The sequence below is a fragment of the Bos mutus genome, chromosome 18 (genome assembly GCF_027580195.1).
Source record: "Bos mutus isolate GX-2022 chromosome 18, NWIPB_WYAK_1.1, whole genome shotgun sequence".
Classification (NCBI taxonomy): domain Eukaryota; kingdom Metazoa; phylum Chordata; class Mammalia; order Artiodactyla; family Bovidae; genus Bos; species Bos mutus.
The window spans coordinates 854,922-878,539 of record NC_091634.1 but is presented as its reverse complement, the minus strand read 5'-3'; the positions used below and the strand labels follow the sequence as shown (position 1 = coordinate 878,539).

At 40.4% G+C, this 23,618-nt stretch overlaps 1 protein-coding gene across 2 annotated transcripts in view; it reads right to left on the bottom strand.

The window, feature by feature from the left end:
- Positions 1-477: 477 nt before the first annotated feature.
- LOC102287317 (zinc finger protein 211) overlaps positions 478-23,618 on the bottom strand; it is a 40,644-nt gene continuing 17,503 nt past the window's right edge. For both annotated transcript variants that reach the window (XM_070386943.1, XM_070386944.1), the window contains 2 exons: positions 16,386-16,871; positions 478-3,786 (listed from right to left, as the gene is read on the bottom strand). In XM_070386943.1, the coding sequence (XP_070243044.1) occupies positions 1,970-3,786; positions 16,386-16,871 (2,303 nt within the window). In that variant the 3' untranslated portion in view covers positions 478-1,969. The remainder of the gene's footprint in view (positions 3,787-16,385; positions 16,872-23,618) is intronic.

Below are 23,618 nucleotides of genomic sequence, written 5' to 3'. Positions count from 1 at the left end.
CATGATCAGTTCAGTTCAGTTCAGTTCAGTCGCTCAGTCGCGTCCAACTCTTCGAGACCCCATGAACTGCAGTACGCCAGGCCTCCCTGTCCATCACCAACTCCCGGAGTTCACTCAAACTCACATCCATCAAATCGGTGATGCCATCCAGCCATCTCATCCTCTGTCGTCCCCTTCTCCTCCTGCTCCCAATCCCTCCCAGCATCAGAGTCTTTTCCAATGAGTCAACTCTTCACATGAGGTGGCCAAAGTACTGGAGTTTCAGCTTTAGCATCATTCCTTCCAAAGAACACCCAGGACTGATCTCCTTCAGAATGGACTGGTTGGATCTCCTTGCAGTCCAAGGGACTCTCAAGAGTCTTCTCCAGCACCACAGTTCAAAAGCATCAATTCTTCGGCGCTCAGCTTTCTTCACAGTCCAACTCTCACATCCATACATGACCACTGGAAAAACCATAGCCTTGACTAGATGGACCTTTGTTGACAAAGTAATGTCTCTGCTTTTGAATATGCTATCTAGGTTGGTCATAACTTTCCTTCCAAGGAGTAAGCGTCTTTTAATTTCATGGCTGCAGTCACCATCTGCAGTGATTTTGGAGCCCCAAAAAATAAAGTCTGACACTGTTCATGGGGTCGCAAAGAGTCGGACACGACTGAGCAACTGAACTGATTGACTCACTGATTACTAAAATAGAATATACTCTTGAACCAGTGATTACAATGTTGAAGATAAATTTTAAATGGCAGAAGGAAACTGGTCTGAAGGATGTACACAAGTATGTCTAAATGTACATTCTAAATATGTAAAACTTAAATCAAATATACATTCAATAAACTATTTAAAAAACAATTTAGCAAAAACTGTCCATAATCATTTTACTATGGTTTACTAGCTACATTCCTAAAATATTTTGTGGCTACTGGGACTGTAAAGGGGAAAAACCATACAATGGTGAGCTACTGGCAGTGCTTCCCAACTTCATTTCAGTGACATTATGTTCACAATTTGACACTGGTAATGGTATGAACATTTACACCAGGGAAATTAGCAAACACTACAAAACACGGCTTGATTTAATTACAGTGTAATTAAATGTCTGAACTTAAGAATAGGTAACATATGTTAATAGCGCAGACTTATCAAAAACATATGATGTATGTGGCAATTACACTACAAATAGTATAAACATTGAGAATACAAACTCCCAATACTCTGAACAAGAATTCCATGCAGGAAAAAAGTCACTCATATTATTGGTGAAATATAACAGATAACTTTGTTGTTTCTTTGCTTTCCTTCTTGTCAAATAAGAAAAAATAGCCAAATCTCAGAAGACAAAGATAGGCAAAAATATGAATTGAAATTTTACCGAACTGAACACACAGGTGAAAAACACACAAATGAAAAACAAAAACTGAACATCAAGAATCCTGAGTAGGGAATTTGCCAGCAGTCTAGTGGTGAGGATTCCACACGTCCACATCATGGGGCACAGTTTAGATTTCTGGACAGGGAGATTCCATAGGCACGTGGCACAGTCAAGAAAAAAAATTCCTGAGAAAAATGCAATTAAATAATGATGATTTTTTTATGCAGAGGTTTTAGTCTTAAAGGAAGAATCACTCAACCTGGCATGGAATCCCAGATCCGTATCCATCCTAAGGAGATCACTAACAGGTGATCCAGCATCTCTGTGCCTCAGTTTCCTCTCTAAAAAGGGTCCATTTCCTCCAGAGGTTCTTCCCACTGTTACTTTACCTCAAACTTCTTCAACATCACTGCCAGAAATATTTGCAATATTCATAAAGCTGTTTCTCCAGTGTGACCTCGCTGTTATTTAACCATGTAGCACCTTCAGATGAAAGATTTAACATATTCCTGGCACTTACGAGACTTTTCTCTAGTATGAACTTTCCAATGGATGAAGAAGCACTGTTTTGCTTAACAGGTTTCCCACATTCACTGCACTCATAGGCCTTTTCCAGTGTGAACTCTGTGATGATCATAGAGATGTGTTTGAGTAGTAAAAGATCGGCCACATTCAGTGCACTTATAAGGTCTTTCTCCAGTGTGAACTCTATGATGACGAAGAAGGCTCGAGCTATTAGAAAAATACTTCCCACATTCACTGCACTTATAAGGCCTTTCTCCAGTGTGAACTCTCTGATGATCACGAAGTGTCCACCGAGCAGTAAAATTTTTCCCACATTCACTGCACTCATAAGGTTTTTCTCCATTGTGAACTCTCTGATGATACCGGAGGCTACTTGAACCAACAAAAGATATTCCACATTCACTGCACTCATAAGGGTTTTCTCCATTGTGAACTCTCTGATGACAAAGAAGGCTTGAGGTACTAGTAAAACATTTCCCACATTCACTGCACTTAAAAGGCCTTTCTCCAATGTGAACTTTCCAATGAGTACAAAGTTTTGACCTACTTGTAAAAGATTTCCCACATTTATTGCACTCATAAGGCTTTTCTCCAGTGTGAACATTCATATGGGTACTAAGGTGTACCTTTTGGCTAAAAAATTTGCCACATGCACTGCACTTAAAAGGTCTTTCTCCACTGTGAATTCTCTGATGATTAGAAAGGGTTGACTGAGTTGTGAATGATTTTGCACACTCACTGCACTCATAAGGCCTTTCTCCAGTGTGAACTCTCTGATGATAACGAAGGCCGGACCTACTGGTAAAAGATTTCCAACATTTATTGCACTCATAAGACCTTTCTTCAGCATGAACTCTCTGATGATGACGAAGACTGGAGCTACTACTGAAAGACTTCTCACATTTATTGCACCCAAAAGGCTTTTCTCCAGAGTGAATGTTCTTATGGTCTCTGAGATGCTCATTCCGGCTGAACAATTTACCACATTCACTGCACTCACAAGGCTTTTCTCCAGTGTGAACTCTCTGATGATGACAAAGGCTTGACCTAGCAGGAAAAGATTTCCCACATTCACTGCACTTAAAAGGCTTTTCTCCAGTGTGAAGTCTCAGGTGATAAGAGAGGGTCGACCTATTAGCAAGAGATTTCCCGCATTCAGGGCACTCATAAGGCCGTTCTCCAGTGTGAACTCTCTGATGTGCAAGGCAACTGGATTTATAGGCAAAAAATTTTCCACATTGGCTGCATTTATAAGACTTTTCTCCAGCGTGAACTTGCACATGCTGAATGAGGTTACTTCTTTGGGTGCCAGCTTTCTCACATTTGTTTACCTCACAAACTGCCTCACTAATGAGGACTCTCTCATGCGCTACAAGAATGTCTGTGTGGCTGGAAACTATCTTACTTTCTCCCAAACTGTGATGACTTTCTCCACTGTGAAAAACAACCTCACACTTCATACTGTTGTTCAGTTTCTTCCCAGTATTAGTGGCCTGTGACTGAACTCCCATGCTGGCCATGAAGTCATTCCCAATCTCCATGTAGGTAGAGAAATTCCCTGCTGGGTGCACTGTGCAGGTCTTCAAAAATGAGGGTCTCTCAGTATTACATAGGAAACGATTCTCTCTAACGTGCTGCTTCTGGTGCTGTTGAATGTTTGCAGTAAAATAGAATTCTTTCCCACATGCCCCACATGTGTATACTTTCTGCTCCCCATTTGTTCCTTGTTCTTCAGCCAAGTGCAAAATGTCTCTCAAGACTGGGATGCACATCTTACAAGGTTGGGTCTTCTCAGGTGACAAACATGCCCTGGGAGTGCAAAACTTTGACACTCTTGCAGATTTGCTCTGTTCAGATGGTGTCTCTTCATCCTGGACTCCATGCCAAGAACCTGAAACAAACAAGTGATGGTAAAGATCCGGTTGACTTTATTGGCGTGAATGACACCATCACAATTTTACATTTGGTACATGAAAGAAGTCCACGGAATCGTGTTCAGGATATGAAGTTGGAGTCATATTGAGGAAGCAGCTGATCTCACCAAGCATACGACATGTGACTGGATGTGACCCAAGGTGAAAGGCATGCTGTATAATTCACTCCTCTGTCAATGGCTTTTACCAGGACCACATCCTCTGGTGACCTGTGAAGAAGTATACCATACATCCTGTATATCTGAACATCTGGGTGGAACAGGTAGCTGGTGTTCAAGAAATAGTAAAGCAAACACAAATGTTGCAAATGGCAAAACGGCCTTCTTTTTTAGGGCTGAATAATATTCCATATATTCCAGATATTTGTTATCCATTCATCCATCAATGAACACTCAGCTTGTTTCTATCACTTGGATAGTGTTAAAAATGCAACAATAAACATGGGGTACAGATACCTTTTTGATACAGTGATTTCACTCCCTGTGGATAAATACAGAGTTGGAATTGCTAGATCATACTGTAGTTCCTTATTTAATGTTGTAAGGATTCTCCATGATCTACTCCATAGTGATGACAACAATGTACACACCTCCCAAGAGTGCACAAGGGGTTTCTTTTCACCACATCTTAACCAACATTATTTCTTGTCTTTTTCATAACAGACATTAGAACAGGTGTGACATGGTATCTCACTGTCATTTTGATTGGCATTTTCTGACCATTTGTGATACTGAACTTTTTTTTTATATACAAGGTTCCTATTTGCATGACTCATTCAGAAAAACATCTTTTCAGATCTAACAGATAATACCTTGTTCAAACTGGTCCATGGCAATGAAAGCCTAGAGTCCTATTGAACTAAGCAACCATGGAACTTCAGTTACGATTTTTTTTTAATTATTAAGGAATTCCTTGGTGGGCCAGCAGTTATGACATCACACTTTTACTGCCAGGGACCCAGGTCTGATCCCTAGTCAGGGAACTAAAACATTACAAGATGGAAATATATATATATATATATCAAACTATCCATAAAGTCATATAATGTTATATAGAAGTGGTCTTCAATCAATTCTGAAAACATAACACAAACTTTAGCACAACTAAATAAAAAAATGAAGAGAAGCAAATGGTGGCAAGTTAAGAAAGGAAAGAAAACAAATCATACAAAATGCTCTATTAATACAAAAAAAAAAAAAGAACGGTAGACTAACACAGGAACAAAGAACAAGGATAATTTTATAAAATGATAACAAATACATTAGATATTTATCAAACTATATCAATATACTAAACATCGACAGTCTCAGTGTACCAATTAAGAGAAAGATCATCAGGGTGGATCCATAAACAGGATTCAGCGATATGTTGTCTCTGAGAAACATACTACAGGACTTCCCTGGTGGTCCAGCAGTTAACTATTCAAAGTGCAACACAGGAGACACTGGTTCAATCCATGGTCAGGAACCCACATGCCACAGCAACTAAGCCTGTAGGCCACAATTAACAACTCTGCACACTCCAGAGCCTGTGCACCATAATGAAGACCCAATATGGACTAAAAACATATTTGAACAAATAAAATTTTAAAACAACAAAACCCACTTTAAATAAAAACATGCATGTAACATTAGAGAGCGATTAACAGAATTCAAAATAAAAATGTTAGGAACTATATTCATATCTAACGGGAGGCTCCCCAGGTGGCTCAGTGGTAAAGAGCCACCGTAGGACAAACAGGTTCAGTCCCGGGTCCAGGAAGACCGCACGCGCACAGGGCAACTAAGTCCATGTGCCACAACTACCTGACTGTGCTCTCGAGCCCAGGAGCCGCAACTACCAAAGACCAAATGCTTGAGAGCCTGTGCTCAAAAAAAAAGCCACCAAACCAGAAGTCTGTGTACCATAACTGGCGAGTAGCCCCCAGTCGCTGCAACTAGAGAAAAGCCTGAACAGCAATGAAGACCCAGCACAGTTAACTGGGTATCTGGACACCTACAGACTACAAGTCTAGTCCATCTAACAGCAGAGTAGTCTTAAGCTGACATGGAAAATTTATAAAACAGAGCACATGCTGGGCCAGAAAAACACACCTTAACAAATTTGAAACAACAAAAATCAGACAATGTCTGTTCTCAGATCACGGTGGAATCACACTAGAACCAGTAACAGAAAGATAGCTGAAAAATCGCAGAACAATGAAAAGTCAAACAACCCAAATAAAACATGGAGCAAACAAGAAATCTCAAGGTAAATTTTTAAGTATCTCGAAACAAACACAACACTTGTCAAAATATGTGTATGCAGTGAAAGCAATGGTTATACAGCAATTTATAGTACTGAATGCATATATTAAAAAAAAAAATCTAAAGGCAATCACCTTAGAAAACTAGAAAAAAGAGAAAATTAAATCCAAAGGAGGAAGAAAAGATATCATTTAATAAACCAACAAAGAAAAATAACAAAGACAAACAAAGTAAACTGGTTCCTTAAAATGACCAATAAAATAAAAAATATTCTCATTAGGGTAATCACAAAAACAAGACAAGACATAAATTACTAATATTAAAAATAAAAAAGGACTTCCCCAGTTCCAATGGTAAAGTCTCTGTATTTCCACTGCAGGGGACAGTTTGATCCCTGGTTTGGAAACAAACATCTCACATGCCTGGAGGTACAGCCAAAAGAAAAAAGAGAGAGACAAAGAGAAAGAATTAAAGAGGAAAAACCACCACACGGAATGGACATTAAATGGTATAATGAAATATACAGGCATCTCCAAGACAATAAATGTGATAACCTAAATGAAATGGACCAGTTTTTTGAAAAATACAGTCTACCAAAACCCACACAACAATACACAATCTAAATAGGTATACATCTGTTAAAGTAACTGAATCAATAAGGAGTAATCTTCCAAAACAGAATGCAACTTGCCCAGATTGGTTAACTGGTGAAATATGACAAACATTTTAGGAAGATATACAATTCTCTACAATTCCTTTCAGAAGACAGAAACAGAAGGACTGCTTCCTAACTAATTCTGTGAGGCCAACATTACTCTAATACCAAACCAAAAACATGCAGAAAAAATATACACCAATATCTCTCATGAACATAAAGGCAAAATCACAAAGCATCAGTAAACTGATTCAAAAATTATACAAACAGAATTACATATCATGACCATGTGGGATTCATGAAAGGCACCTAGCATTTATTTCACACCATATTAAAAGTTATAGGAACCAAAACAGCATGCTAATAGCATAAAGACAGATATCTACTTCAGTGAAATAGACTTCAGATTATAAAGATCAACCCTCATAATATATGATCCAATAATTACTGACCATTACTATTCAATAGATTCATCAACAAATAGTGTTGTAAAAACTGAATAGCCACATGTACAAGAATGAAGTTAGAGTCCTACCTAATACCACATACAAAAAGGCATTCAAAATGTATCAAAGGTCAAAATGTAAGAGCTGAAGTTACACAATTCTTAGGGGAAAAAACAGGGAAAACTTTAAAAATCTTGGATTCAGCCATGAATTCTGACAAGTGAAAGAACCACTCCACAGGACTGTGTTCTGGAAATTAGTTGCGGTAAAACTGAGAAGCATCTGATCTCACCAAGCGCAGGACAGGACTGGAGGTGGCTGAAGGTGAAAGGCGGCTTCTACAGTTCACTCCTCTGTCAATGGTTTTGTTTTGTTGTTGTTGTTGTTGTTGTTTTAACCAGGAACACACTTCCTGGACCTGTGATAGGGTAAGGAAGTGTACTTCCAGAACTCAGAAACTCTGACTGCATTTTGTGTGTGTGTGTGTGTGTGTGAGGAGAACTTTTACGATCTACTCCTTTGGCAATTTCTTTTTTCTTTTCTTTCTTTATTTATGGCTTCTCTTGTTCGTCATTGCAATCTCAGGCTTTCTCTAGGTTCAGCAAACAGGGGCTACTCTCTAGCTGAAATGTGCGGGCTTCTTACTGCAGTGTCTTCTCTTGTTGCAGAGCACAGGCTCTAAGGCAGGAATGCTTCAGTAGTTGCAACAGGCAGACTCCGCAGTTGCAGTGCATGAACTTAGCTGCTCCACAGCACATGGGATCTGCTTGCACCAGGGAGCGAACCCCTGTTCCTGCGTTGGCAGGCAGATTCTTAACTAGACCACCAGGAATGCTCTCAGGAAACTTCTAAATATAAAACAGAGTCTTGTTAACTAGAGTCACTAGGCTGTGCACTACACCCTCAGGATTTACCTTATAAACTAGAAGTGTTTAACTTCTGACATCCTTCACTCATTTCATCTACACTCCTTACCTTGATCTGGCAATCACTAATCCTTTGTCTGTATCTGATTGGTGGTGGTGGTGTTGGTTTAAAGATTCAACATGTAAGCATAATCATTCAGTACAGGTAAACCTGGAACACGGGTTCTAAAATACTTGGGTCCACTTATACATGAATACTTTTCAATTAAAAACCACAGGATCATACGTGTATATATATGTATTGTATCTGTGTATTATATAGAAATATATATATTTTCAAACTACCCATGAAACCATATAGCATAAGGAAGCACTCATATCATTTATAAGTACATAGTGCAAATTTTAGCACAATTAAATTAAAAAATGGAAGCAAATAGAGCTGATGAGCTAACAAAGGAGAGAAAATAAAGTCACACAAGTGCTTGATTAACACCACAAAAAAGAGAGTGGTAGATTAACAAAGGAACAGAGAATAAGGGTAGGGTTTTTTCCCTGGTGGCTCAGTGGTAAACAATCTGCCCGTCAATGCAGGAGACATGGGTTCAATCCTTGATCCCAGAAGATCCCACACGCCACAGAGCAACTAAGTCCGTGCACCACCACCACCGAGCCTGTGCTTCAGAGCCCCGAGGCAGCAGCTACTCAAGTCCGCGCACCACAGAAGCAAGCTTCACAAGGGGAGCCACGGCAATGAGAAGCCTGCACAACTAGAGAGCAGTCTGCTCTCTCTGCAGGCAGAGAGGCCAGGCAGCAGCCAAGACCCAGCACAGCCAGAAAATGAGAACGAAAAAACAGAGCAAGTGCTGTCAGGAAGCACTGAACACGAGGCTTCCTGTGTGCTGCTTTGGATCTGTCAGGAATTCTGTTCCTCATTAATTCCTGAGGAATTAACAGGAGAGGCAAGCCTCTCCCGGGGGCTGAGGAATCCAGGCATTTCCTTCATTAGTGTTTCTATACGGTGATAAGTAGGGGCTTCCCTGGTGGCTCAGACGGTAAAGCGCCTGCCTGCAATGCGGGAGACCCGGGTTTGATTCCTGGGTTGGGAAGATCCCCTGGAGAAGGAAATGGCAATCCACTCCAGCACTCTTGCCTGGAAAATCCCATGGACGAAGGAGCCTGGTCGCAAAGAGTCAGACACGACTGAGCTACTAGCTACTATGGTGATAAGTACCCTCTTTCTTCTTGTGAACCAAACAGTAAAAGTGATTGTTTACAACTCTCTCTTCTAATATGGATTGCCTATGTTTTGTAAGTCTGGAATTTTAATCTTTATCTTTGCTGAGAATAACTATCTTGTAAGACAATATATATGCCCACACCATGTTAAAACACCTTTGCTCCATCAGAACTCTGGTCCCCGTGTCTTTCTTTCTTTCTCCCTCTCTTTCTTTTTCAGGCTGACCCCCTGGAGCACAGAGGCTCTCTGAGTTCACTTTCCTGCCCGGGCTTCTAAGACCCTCTTGAGAAGGTGCTCTGCACCTGCCTGTAACTGGGAATAAATCAAATTTCATTTACAAAATATACATGATAATGCCTCTCTGAATGTACAATTACTGCAAAAGAAAATCTTTAAAACTTTTTCTAAAAATCTGCCCTCTTCCCCTAATTTGGAAACTTTAGCTGAACAAATTATCAGTATCAGGTCTGGAACTGTAACTTTGGTGATTATCTTGATAATTATATTTGTTGTTTACCGTCTCCTTTCTATAAGGTTGGTTAATACTAACAAAACTCATTTGGTCAAGACCTTTTTTACAAATATAATAAAATAGGGGGAACTGTCAGGAAGCATTTAACACGAGGCTTCCTGTGTGCTGTTTCGGATCTGTCAGGAATTCTCTGTTCCTTATAATTCCTGAATAATCGGGAATTAAGAGGAGAGGCAAGCCTCTCCCGGGGGCTGAGGAATCCAGGCATTTCCTTCATTAGTGTTTCTATATGGTGATAAGTACCCTCTTCCTTCTTGTGAACCATACAGTAAAAGTGATTGTTTACAACTCTCTCTCTCTAATATGGATCGCCTATTTTTGTAAGTCTGGAATTTAATCTTTATCTTTGCTGAGAATAACTACCTTGTAAAATAGTATATATATCCACACCATGTTAATTAAAACACCTTTGCTCCATCAGAACTCTGGTCCCTGTGTCTTTCTCTCCCTCTCTCCCTCTCCCTCTCTCTCTTTTTTCAGGCTAATCCCCTGGAGCGCAGAGGCTCTCTGAGTTCACTTTACTGCCCGGGCTTCAAAGACCCTCTTGAGAAGGCGCTCTGCACCTTCACCCCATCGAGAGGGTGCCTGAGGCCTTCGTGAACAGAGCAAGCCCCGTGCAGGGGCTTTATTGGCTTTCTGCGTAAACGAAGGAATACCAGCCTCTTTCTCTCCTTTACTTTCTTATCAGTCGACTCTGGACCACCAGGTTCCAGTCCGTTAAAGGACCTCAACAAAGGGCAATTTTAGAAAATGGCAAAAAATATATTAGATATTAATCCAAGTATACTATCAATACAGTATTAAATATTAATCCAAGTATACACCAATATACTAAACATGGATAGTCTCAGTACATCAATTAAAAGAGAGATTTCAGAATGGATCCAGAAGCAGAACTTAACCGTATGTTGTCTTCAAGAAACCCACTTTAGGACTTACCTGATGGCCCAGTGGTTAAGAATCTGTCTTACAATACAGGGGACACTGGTTCAATCCATGATCAGGGAACTAATCCCACATGCTTTGGAGCAACTTAGTCAAAGCTATGGTTTTTCCAGTAGTCATGTATGGATGTGAGAGTTGGACCACTAAAGAAGGTTGAACATCAAAGAACTGATGCTTTTGAACTGTGGTGTTGGAGAAGACTCTTGAGAGTCCCTTGGACCGCAAGGAGATCCAACCAGTCAATCCTAAATATTCATTAGAAGGACTGATGCTGAAGCTCCAATACTTTGGCCACCTGATGCAAAGAATCGACTAATTAGAAAAGACCCTGATGCTGAGAAAGATTGAAGGCAGGAGGATAAGGGGATGAGAGGATGAGATGGTTGGATGGCATCACCGACTCAGTGGACGTGACAGATGGTGAAGGACAAGGAAGCCTAGCATGCTGCAGTCCATGGGGTCGCAAAGACTTGAACACGACTGAGTGACTGAACAACAACACTGGAGGAATGAAAAGGAAAACCACTGAGGTAGGAGAGCTGAAAAACTACCTGTTGTGACAGAGGTGCTCAATCCTTAGGCAGGCAGAGGATCCAGGGCAGGAGGAAGGGCTTAAGAACATTTGTCTTTAATGATACCGATCACTGAAGTGTTTGCAAATGGTCTCAGACACCTAAAAGTCAACCCAAGTTGACATCCAGTGGAAACTGGAAGCAAATGAATATTATCCTAATGCTTCCGAAAGGCATGCAGCCTGAAGTGTTAAAGCCATTTTGGGGAATTCCTTGGTGGTTCAGTAATTAGGACTTGGTGTTTCCCACCATGTGTCTGGGTTAAAGAGCTGGTCCAAAAAAATAACATCTAGTAAATGCCTTTGTGCAGCCAGGGGAAAAAGTCATTTTGTAACCTTTGGCCAGGGACACTAAAAACGTCAGACAGGGCCCCTCAAAGAGCCAGCACGGGAACCTGTTATTCGTTTTTCTTCCTAGTCTGAGGGCGGGGTGGGGGGGAAGCCAGGACCCTGAATACAGAAGAGATACTGAGCAGGCCTGAGCGGGTAGACAAGGGGGAGAGCACTACTTGTGGTCCCCCCAGAAAAGGCTTTCTTGCCTGTGGTTTGTGACTGTGCCCAACTTGGTGAAAAATACCGATGTATAATCAGGCCATCCAAATAAGCTGTTCTTTAGCTCTCTGAACATCCCCTGGCCCAAGTCTTAATCAACTATATCCTACACACAGGACTGGCCTTCCCTCTTAATCCTAAGGTCTTCTTGTTCTGCACCAGCTGTTCTTCCTAACCACTTCACTCATCACCCCACTGCTCCTCCTACCCAGCAGAAAAATGTAAATCACCAAATGATTATTAGTTATCAAGATAACCAGAAGGAAAGTGCCAACATCTTCTGGGGACCCATTCTTGACAAACTTTAGTCCAAATGCTAAGGGCTGAAGAATGACACCTCCCATAATGCCTGTAAAACCCAACGCCAAGTTCTCGTGAAACAAAGCTGTTCACAGGTGTGAATCTTCACCTGTATAACACTTGTGACCCAGTCCCTCAAATGAACACGATCAGTGCACCATCAAACTTGTGGTGACGTCAGAACTTGTTCTTTGCAAGCCTGTCTGCACTCACCTTATTACACGGGATCCACAAGAACTGTGAGAGTGTGTGAGGCCCACACACCACAACGTGGGCCATCTGTATCACATGCCCGGCCCCAAATCTCCCTGGAGTGTTTGTGAATTCTGTACCCACATCTGCTGTGCAGGGTCAGCATGTCCCACTGTATTTCTCCAACAAGGTCTCACTTCTGTCATACGTCCTTCGTTCTATGCTACATGAGTTTGTAGATCAAGGCTGCGTCAAAGGGTGTGAGCATTCAAACTCTGTCACACTGTGTCCCAGGCTGTGCTGATATACACTGATATTTAGAATCCTTTCTTGTGTTAGTTACTGGAGTTATGAAAAAGCTTCATTTTAGAAATGCACTCCAAGAAGTTACGTATTGAAAAACATGATACCTGAGATTATAAAAATTAAGGACTAGGTAAATCCTGATACACAAACACAAAAAGTGATCATGTGTATAAATATGATAAATGGTGTAAGATACAGGAAGAGTCCATCAGTCATTCCATTTATATATATATATATTTGAAAATAGTCATTACTAAAGTAGACTATACTCTTGCATCAGTAATGATAATGTTGAAGGTAAATTTAAAATGGCAAGAGGAAACTGGTTTGAAGGATGTACACAAGTATGTCCAATGTACATCTTAAATACATAAAATTTAAATGAACTCGATTTAAATGAAATGATTTTTAAAACAATTCAGCAAAATCTATCAATAATCATTCTAGTATGATTTATTAGCTACATTCCTGCAATATTTTCCAGATACTGGACCTTTAAGGGGGAAAAAGAATACATGGTGGGCGACTGGCAATTCTTTTCTACTCCATTTCAGTGACATTATGTTCACGATTTGACACTGGCAAGGATGGGAATATTAACACCAAAGAAACTGGCAAACACTACAAAACAGGGCTTGATTTACTGTGCAATTAAATGTCTGGCCTTAAGACTAAGGTAACAAATGTGAATAAAACAGATTTATTGAAAACATGTATAATGCATGTGGCCATTATATTACCCATAGTATAAACTTTTAGAACATATACTTTCAGTACTATGAATTACGATTCCATGCAGAAAAAAAGTCACACACATTATTGCTGAATGAGTGAAATCTAACAGATGTCTTTGATGTTTCTTTGCTTTCCTTCTTGTCAAAAAAAGAGAACACACAAATCTCAGAAAACAAAAGTAGGCCAAAATATGAATAGAAATTTTCCCAAATAGAACACACAGGCGAAAAACAGACACATGAAAAACAAAAATTAACATTAAGAATCCAGTGAAAGGGAATTCCCCAGCAGTCTAGTGGCTAAGATTCCATATGTCCATATCATAGGGCACATTTTAGATTCCTGGACAGGGAAACTAAGATCCCACAGCCACATGGCACAGTGAAGGGGAAGAAAAGTCCTGAGAAAAAAGGCAACTAAAATCATAATGATTTTTTTACACAGAGGTTTTAGTCTTCATGGAAGAGGTCAGTCTGCATTCAGGGCTAGTTTTTAAGTTAGGCTATCAGGGAGGGAGGGCAAGTTCATATTAATAAACAACCATTATTCTTCTGAGCTACATTTTTCTGGAGGGGTGGGAGGAAAAGTGAGAATATGGGTAAAGGGGTAAAGGAAGAAGAATCTTGGAGACCACGCCATGTGAGGAACACACTGGACATTCTCAGGCCTTCAGTGTCTTTCCCACCGCCCAGAACAACAAGTGGTCAATCATATAACAGGGCAACAAGGACATCTTGAGGTGGCTACATAAAGAAGGTAGACAGAACCTTGGAAACCAATCACTGCTTATGGTGGTAGAGCCAGTTCCAAACCAAGGGCAATACCAATGAGCCAGTCCAGAGTCCCTGGCTTAATGCCGCTGTCCCTGAGAAACTTCCAAGTGGGAGGTTGTTAGTGAAAGATGTGCATGGGTGGAAATGAAGCTGGAGTCCCTGGGGTTAATCCAGGCTTCAGGTCTGTGTAGCTCATGGTCAGGACACAGGAAATGGAGTCCCTGCTCTAAGGGGCAGAAGAGAAGCATTTGCAGCGTAGAGCAACTACTCTCATGAAAGGTGTGGCAGTAGTGAACTCCTGTGTAAGTCCCTCTAAATCTCTGAACTAGACACCCCTTCTTTCACGAATGGAAATAATAATTATTGAACCAAAGCATTGGTTTAGTTGGGTAGATAATGTGGTCATTCACATGTAAGGCATCAATGCTGGATGGCAGAGAAGACAATCCTGTCCAATCAGCATGAGGCTGGGGTATAAGCTGGGCTCCTAGGGTGGGGGGTCACAATGGACAAAGTGTTCTTTCAGTCTTCAAACCTGGTGTGTTGGGGGGCAGAAGAGGGTGGGGAGCAGGAGAGAAGTGATCAGATTCCCTAAATCCTAAACCTGGCAACCTGGCATTGAATCCCAGATGCCTATTCATTCCAAGGAGATCACAAACAGATGATACAGTCTCTGTGCCTCAGTTTACTCTTCAGAAAGAGTCCATTTGCTGCACAGGTTCTTCATGCTCTGTTACCACCTCAAACTTCTTCAACATCACTGTCAGCAATATTTGCAATATTCACAAAGCCCTTTCTCTAGTGTGAATTCTGTTGTTTAATCAACTGGCACCAACAGATGAAAGATTTAACACATTCCTTGCACTCAAAAGGCTTTTATCCAATGTGGATTTTCCAATGGATGAGGAGGAACTGTCTTTTCTTAAAGGTTTTCCCAACATTCATTGCACTCATAGGCCTTTTCCAATGTGAACTCTGTGATGATCATAGAGGTATGTCTGAGTAGTAAAAGATCGCCCACACTGACTGCACTCATAAGGCCTTTCTTCTGTGTGAACTCTCTGATGACGTAGAAGGCTCGACCTACTAGTAAAATACTTACCACATTCACTGCACTTATAAGGCTTTTCTCCAGTGTGAACTCTTTGATGATCACGAAGGGTCGACCTAGCAGTAAAATTTTTCCCACATTCACTGCACTCATAAGGTCTTTCTCCATTGTGAACTCTCTGATGATACCGGAGGCCACTCGAAGCAACAAAAGATTTTCCACATTCACTGCATTCGTAAGGCCTTTCTCCAGTGTGAACTCGCTGATGACGAAGAAAGCTTGAGCTACTAGTAAAACATTTCCCACATTCACTGCACTTAAAAGGCCTTTCTCCAATGTGAACTCTCCAATGATTACAAAGGTTTGACCTACTCGTAAAAGATTTCCCACATTTATTGCACTCATAAGGCTTTTCTCCAGTGTGAACATTCATATGGGCACTGAGATGTTCCTTTCGGCTAAAGAATTTTTCACATTCACTACACTTAAAAGGTCTTTCTCCACTGTGAACTCTCTGATGATTAGAAAGAGTTGACAAAGTAGTGAAAGATTTCCCACATTCATTGCACTCATAAGGCCGTTCTCCCGTGTGAACTCTCAGATGATAATAGAAACTAGAGATAGTAGTAAGAGCTTTCCCACATTTGTTGCACTCATAAGGGTTTTCTCCAGTGTGAATTCTTTCATGTGCAAGGAAAATGGATTTGCGGGCAAAAAATTTTCCACACTGTTTGCACTGATAAGGTTTTTCTCTAGTGTGAACTCTCTGATGTTCAATTAAGTTCCCCTTTCGTCTGAAGGATTTATTACATTCCTTGCACTCATAAGGTTTTTCTCCAGTGTGGATTCTCCTATGGGAAATGAGGTACTTCCTTCGGCTAAAGGATTTCCCACATTCACTGCAATCATAAAGCATTCCTCCACAATTAAAGCTCTGATGTGAAAGGATTTGGGATTTGTGGCTAAAAAATTCTTCACATCGGCTGCATTGGTAAGACTTTTCTCCAGTGTGAACTTGCACATGCTGAATGAGGTTACTTCTTTGGGTGCCAGCTTTCTCACATTTGTTTACCTCACAAACTGCCTCACTAATGAGGACTCTCTCATGCTCTACAAGAATGTCTGTGTGGCTGGAAACTATCTTACCTTCTCCCAAACTGTGATGACTTTCTCCACTGTGAAAAACAACCTCACACTCGGTACTGTTGTTCAGTTTCTTCCCAGTATTAGTGGCCTGTGGCTGAACTCCCATGCTGGCCATGAAGTCATTCCCAATCTCCATGTAGGTAGAGAAATTCCCTGCTGAGTGAACTGTGCAGGTCTTTAAAAATGAGGGTCGCTCAGTATTACATACGAAAGGATTCTCTCTAACGTGCTGCTTCTGGTGCTGCTGAATGTTAGCAGTGAAATAGAACTCCTTCCCACAGGCTGCACATGTGTATGCTTTCTGCTCCCCATTTGTTCCTTGCTCTTCAGCCAAGTGCAAAATGTCTCTCAAGACTGGGATGCACATCGCACAGGGTTGGGTCTTCTCAGGAGACAAACCTGCCCTGGGAGTGCGAAACTGTAACACCCCTGCAGGTTTGATTTCTTCAGATGGTGTCTCTTTATCCTGGACTCCACGCCAAGAACCTGAAAACAAACAAGTGATGGTGAAGTTCTGGTTGACTTTATTGGAGGGAATGATATCACGACAACTGTATATTTGCCACATGAAAGAAGCAGTGGGGACAAGCTGGGAGCAGAAAGCGTACACAGGTCCATGGAATCACGTCCAGCATATGAAGCCGGGGTCAAACTGAGGAAGCAGGTGCTCACTCCATGTCCAGGACACAAGGATTGGATGTGACCCAAGGTGAAAGGCACTCCTCTCTCAATGGGTTTACCAGGACTACATCCTCTGGTGACCTGTGACACTGTGGAGAAGTATACTGTTCATCCATGCCACTGAAAATCTGGCTGCAACATGCAGCTGGAGTTCAACAAACAGTAAAGCATACATGCATGTTTGAGGACATAAACAATTTTGCCACCAAGTAACAGAGGGAAAACAATGTGAAGACCACATGAGGTTTACACAGGTGGTAGGAGATGAATCCTAGGCTGGAGTCAGACTAAGAATGTAAAGTAGTAGAAATGACAAGTTGGCAGAATGTCAAGAATAGAGAAAGACAAGAGAAGTCATTTGTAGCCACTGGCAATAGCACCACAACACTAGTCAAAGGATGGAAGTCATATGTTCCTGGTATGATGAACAAAAGACCTATAACAAGTCCTTCCCCACTTGACATTCATCTGGGCCCAGAGAATCTCCAAGCTCTTTTGCAGAGACCAGAGTCATGTCCATTCCATAAGGCCCAAGGACTCTCCATTCCCAGTTACAAGAGTCAAAATGATGCAAGTCCTAACAGAGTTAGGACAAAAGAACAGTAACAGTGGCTCAGAGGAACTCAGTACACAATACATGACATCAAATACTACAAATAAAACATTTAAATAATCTTTAAATACTAAAAAAAGTCCTGAAACTAACACAACGTTGTAAATCAACCAAACTATAATATAAAATAAGAAGTTAAAATGAGTAAATGAATAAATAATCTCTATTGGAACCAGAGGAAAGGATGTATGGTGGATGGAGTACAAACTTTTTAAGACTTCATCTCCCCACATAAACATAACTGCTCTGGCAGAATCTAACTGATATAACTCTTTTGCAACTATTGAGCCTGCTGAAGCTCTGCAGTGTCCCATAAAACAGAGCTTGAAGAGACAAAGCTTCAAAACTACAATCAAATACTACAGATATACTGGAATGATCATCTTGATAATTTTAAACAATTATGATTAATAAGCTAATTAATGTCTACTAATGGATAGGGCAGACAGCATTGAAACTAGAAGGAAAATATAAGCAGAGAGATTGGAATTTTAACAAAGGATCAACACGAAATGCACAAGGGGTTCCTTTTCACCACATCTTTACCAACATTATTTCTTGTGTTTTTCATAACAGACATTATAACGTATAATGTAGTATCTGTCATTTTGACTTGCATTTCCCCTACCATTTGTAATATTGAGCATTTTTTTATGTACAAGGTTCCCATTAGCATGTCTCCTTTTGAAAAATATCTTTTCATATCTAACAGATAACAGCTGGGGTGAACTGGTCCACAGTAACGAAAAAATGGAATCCTATCCAGTAGGCAACCATGGAACCTCACCTCAGGATATTTTTAAATTACATAGGAATTCCCTGGTGGCCCAGTGGTTACAATCCCACATTTTTCACTGCCAGAAGCCCAGGTTCAATCCCTGGTAGGGGAACTAAGATTCCACAAGACACAAATATATATTTATTCAAACTACCCATGAAATCATATAGGATTATATGGAAGTGATCTTAAATCAGTTGTTAATACATAACACAAATTTAGAACCACTAAATTTAAAAATGGAGAGAAGCAAATATAGCTGGTAAGCTAACAAAGGAGAGATAATAAAATCATACAAAATGCTCAATTAACACCAAAAAAGAAGGAGTGGTAGACTAACACAGGAATGCAGAACAAGGGCAATTTTAGAAAATGGTAACAAACACGTTAAGTATTTATCAATATACTAAATATTGATAGTCTCAGTGTACCAATTAAAAGAGAGATTATCAGGGTGGATTCAGAAACAGGACTCAACCATATGTTGTCTAAGAAACCCGCTTTAGGACTCCCCTGGGGGTCCAGTGGTAAAGAATCAGCGTTGCAATTCAGGGGACACTGTTTCAATCCATGGTCAGGAACCTAAAATCCCACATGCCACAGAGCAACTAAGCCCACATTCCGCAACTACTAACTCTGCACACTCCAGAGCCTGTACACCACAAAGAAGACCAAACAGCCAAAATAAATCTTTAAGTAAATGAAATTTAAAACAACAAAATGCACTTTAAATAAAACCTGAATATACATTAAAGAAAAACGATAGAGATTAACAGAACTCAAAACAATAAAAAGTACTATTAACTATATTAATATCTACCAGAGGCTTCCCTGGTGGCTCAGTGGTAAAGAATCCATCAGCCAACGCAGGAGACACAGGTTCAATCCCTGGTCTGGGAAGATCCCACGTGCCATAGTGCAACTAGGTCCGTGTGCCACAACTACACAGCCTGTGTTCTAGAGCCTAGGAGCCACAACTCCTGAAGCCTGAACACTTGAGAGCCTGTACTCTGAACAAGAAAAGCCACCGCAATGAGAAGTCCGTGCATCACAGCTAGAGAGTACCCCCTCCTGCTGCAACTAGAGGAAAGCCTGCACAGCAACGAAGACCCAGCACAGCCAACTGGATATATGGACTTCTACAGACTACTGGTCTACTCCATCCAACAGCAGAATAATCTTAAGCTGACATGGAAAATTTACAAGACGAGCACACCATGGGCCAAAAAAACACACCTTAACAAGTCTGAAACAACAGAAATCAGAAAATGTCTGTTCTCAGAGTATGGTGGAATTACACTAGAACCAGTTACAGAAAGATAACTGGCAAATCGCACAATGAGAAGAAATTAAACAACCCAAAGAAAACATGGATCAAAGAAGAAATCTCAAGGTAAGATTTTAAGTATCTTGAAATAAACACAGCACTTCTCAAAATAATATGCATATGGTGAAAGCAGTGGTTATAGGGCAATTTATAGCACTGAATGTATATGTTAGAAAGAATTAAGATCTAAAAGCAATCACTTTAGGAAACTAGAAAAAGAGAAAATAAAATCCAAAGGAAGAAATAATTTTTAAAAATCAAGATAAAAATCAACAAAGCCAAAGTTGGTTCCTTAAAATGACCAATAAAATAAAAAAGATTCTAGTCAGGTTAATCACAAAAACAAGACAGGGCATAAATTATTAGTATCAAAAATAAAAGAGGACTTCCTCAGTGTTCCAGTGGTAAAGCCTCTGTACTTCCACTGCAGGGGACAGTTTGATCCCTGCTTTGGAAATGAAGATTTCACATGCCTCGAAGCACAGCCAAAAAAAGAAGAAGAAAGAATGAAAAAAAGAAAGAGGAAAAACCACTATAGAGACAATGCACATTAAACGCATAATGAAATATATGGGCATTTCCAAGACCATAAATGTGATAATCTAAATGAAATAGATTAATTTTTTGAAATATACAGTCTATCACAACCCACACAACAATTCACAATCTAAATATGTATACATCTGTTAATGTAACTGAATCAATAAGGAATAACCTTCCAAAACAGAATGTAATTGGCCCAGATTGGTTAACTGGTGAAATATGACAAACATTTCAGGAAGATACAATTCTCTACAACTCCTTTCAGAAGACAGCAGCAGAGAGACTGCTTCCTATCTAATTCTGTGAGGCCAACATTACTCTAATACCAAACCAAAAACGTAAAGAAAAAGTATACGCTAGTATCTCTGATGAACGTAAATGCAAACCACAAAGCGTCAGTAAATTGATTTGAAAACTATATAAACATGATTATACATCATGACCAAGTGGGATTCATGAAAGGCACCTAAGGCTTATTTCACACCATATTACAAAGTTATAGTAATCAAAACAGCATGCTAATAGCATAAAGACATATATCCACTCCAGTGAAATAGAATGGAGACTTCAGATTGTAAATATCAACCCTCATATATATGATCCAATAATTACTGACAGTAAGACCATTACCATTCAATAAAGAGAGGCTTTTTACCAAATAATGTTGGAAAAACTGGATAGCCACATGTACAAGAATGAAGTTAAGAGTCTTATACCATATACAAAAAGGCATTCTAAATATATCGAAGACTAAAATGTAAGAGCTAAAATTACAAAATTCTTATGGGAAAAAAAAGGGAAAACTTTCAAAATGTTGAATTCAGACAAATTCTTGCCTATGACAATAAAGGCAAAATCGACAAAATAAAAAACAGACAAACTGGACTTGAAAAAAAAAAGAACAATTACCACTTTATACCTTAAATTACATCATATAATGTGTCAACTGAACCTCAAGTAAGTTGGAGGAAAAAAAGAAAAAACTAAAAAACTTTTGTACATCAAAAGACATTATAAAACTGCAGAAAAAACAGGAAGAAAAAATTTCAAAGCCAAAACATGGAAATAACCTAAATATCCATTAACAGATGAAGGCATAAAGACAATAGGGTACATGTATACTATAGAACATTACTGAGTTCATAAAAACAATTACATAATGCCATTTGCTGCAACATGCATGGACTTAAGACATCATCATCCTAAGTAAAGCAAGTCAGAAATAGAAAGAAAAATACCATGTTTCATTTATATATGGAATCTAAAATATCACATAAATGAATACATCTAAGAAACAGACTCACAGACACAGAGAACAGACTTAGATTTCCAAGTGGGAGGCAGCTGAGCAAGGGAAAGATTGGGAGTGCAAACTAGTATATATGGGATGAATAAAGCACAAGGTCCTACTCTATAGCACAGAGAACTATATTGTGTATCTTCTGATGCACCATAAGGGAAAAGAAAAGAAAAAGAATATATATACATGTAACTGAGTCACTTTACTCTACAGCAGACATGCACGAACATGAGACACAAAGACTTCCAACCAGTTCCACAATCTCTACAGCAATCAAAACGCCTGCCAAGAAGAGACCAGACGTCTACTGCGGATACTTGGCCTCCAAGGAATGTCCAGACTCTGCATTTTCATTGGTTGAACGCTGTCATAACACATGGTCTTCTGGAAAATGTAGTGTCAATGGCACCCCACACTAGAAGACCAACAAGAAAAGCTAAACTGCTGAGGGGAGGAGCACTGAGAAACTGCCTGTGTGGGGGAAGGGCTTCATCCTTCTTAGGCGGGTAGAAGATTCTGGACCAGAGGAAGGGCTTAAGACCATTTGTCTTTAATGCTATTGACCACTGAAGTGTCTGCACATGGCCTCATTCCTTAAAGCCAACCCAAGCTGACATCCGCCGCTGGTAATTGGAAGCAAACAAACATTATCCTATTGATCTTGAAATCAACCCTGAGTATTCACTGGAAGGACTGATACTGAAGCTGAAGCTCCAATACTTTGGCCACCTTACGCGAAAAGTCAACTCACTGGAAAAGATTCCTGATGCTGAGAAAGATTGAAAGCAGGAGATGACAGAGGATGAGATGGTTGGATAGCATCACCGACTTGATGGACATGAGTTCGAGCAAGCTCCAGGAGATGGTGAAGGACAGGAAAGCCTGGCATGCCACAGTCCATGGGGTCAAAAACTTTGACACCACTTAGAGACTGAACAATTGCTCTTGAAATGCATACAGCCTGAAGTGGTAGCTATTTGGGGGAACTCCCTGGTGGTTCAGTGACTAGGATTTCCTATGTTTGCGGCTGCCATGCGGCGGGGTTCAATGGGTATTCCAGGAAATACGACGCAGCAAGCCCCTTCTCCCAGTCAAAAAAAAGAAGGAAAAAAAAAGTTTGAATTCATTTTGCAAGCTTTGCTCAAGGACAATAAAAATGTCAGAAAGGGCCCCTCTGAGACCAAGCAAAGGAAACCTGTTACATGTTTTTATTCTCTGGTGCTGCAGCTTAAGTCCCAACAAAGCCTTGCCTTAAAAAAAAAAAAAAAAAAAAAAGCACCCTGACTGGGTATCTGGAAGGGAGACACTGGGCACGCCTAGTGCAGGTGAGCAAGAGGGAAAGCACTGCTTTTGTACATCCAGAAAAGGCTCTCTTGCCTGCAGAGTCTGTGCCCAACTCACTGAGAAACACCGATGTGTAATCCGGCCACAGTGAATGGCTGTTCTCTTGCTCGCTGAACATCGCCTGCCCAACCAGTCCGATTCAACTATACCTACTCACGCGGCTGATTTTTCATCTTTATCATAAGGCCTAATCAGTCAAGGACTACCTTCTTGCCCTGGCCTCGGCTAGTGACTGTTCCAATCTTTAGATCATAATTTCTTCACATTTACTGAAGTCTTGTCTCTGTACCCCATGTCCACCCTATCCAACTGGAGACTCAAAGAACACCACATACATGTCCTGTCTCCCTCCCCACAACAGCCCTAGTCATACCACAGCCCCATGCTAATGGACACACCTTTCTTTTCAGTGGGAACAAACATTCATAATTTTAATGTGAATGATCCCATTTATCTATGCAAACTTCCCTGGGCTCAGAATCTGTAATTATTCTTCAAATTTGTGGAGGGACGGGTCTGCATCTCAGCTGAATAGCTTCCACAAGGACACACAGCTGCCAGGCCTTTGACGAGTGCTTACACTACACCAAACAGATGCACTGGCTTCTCTTCTGCACTTCCTAATATGCACACCATCAACTGTGTCA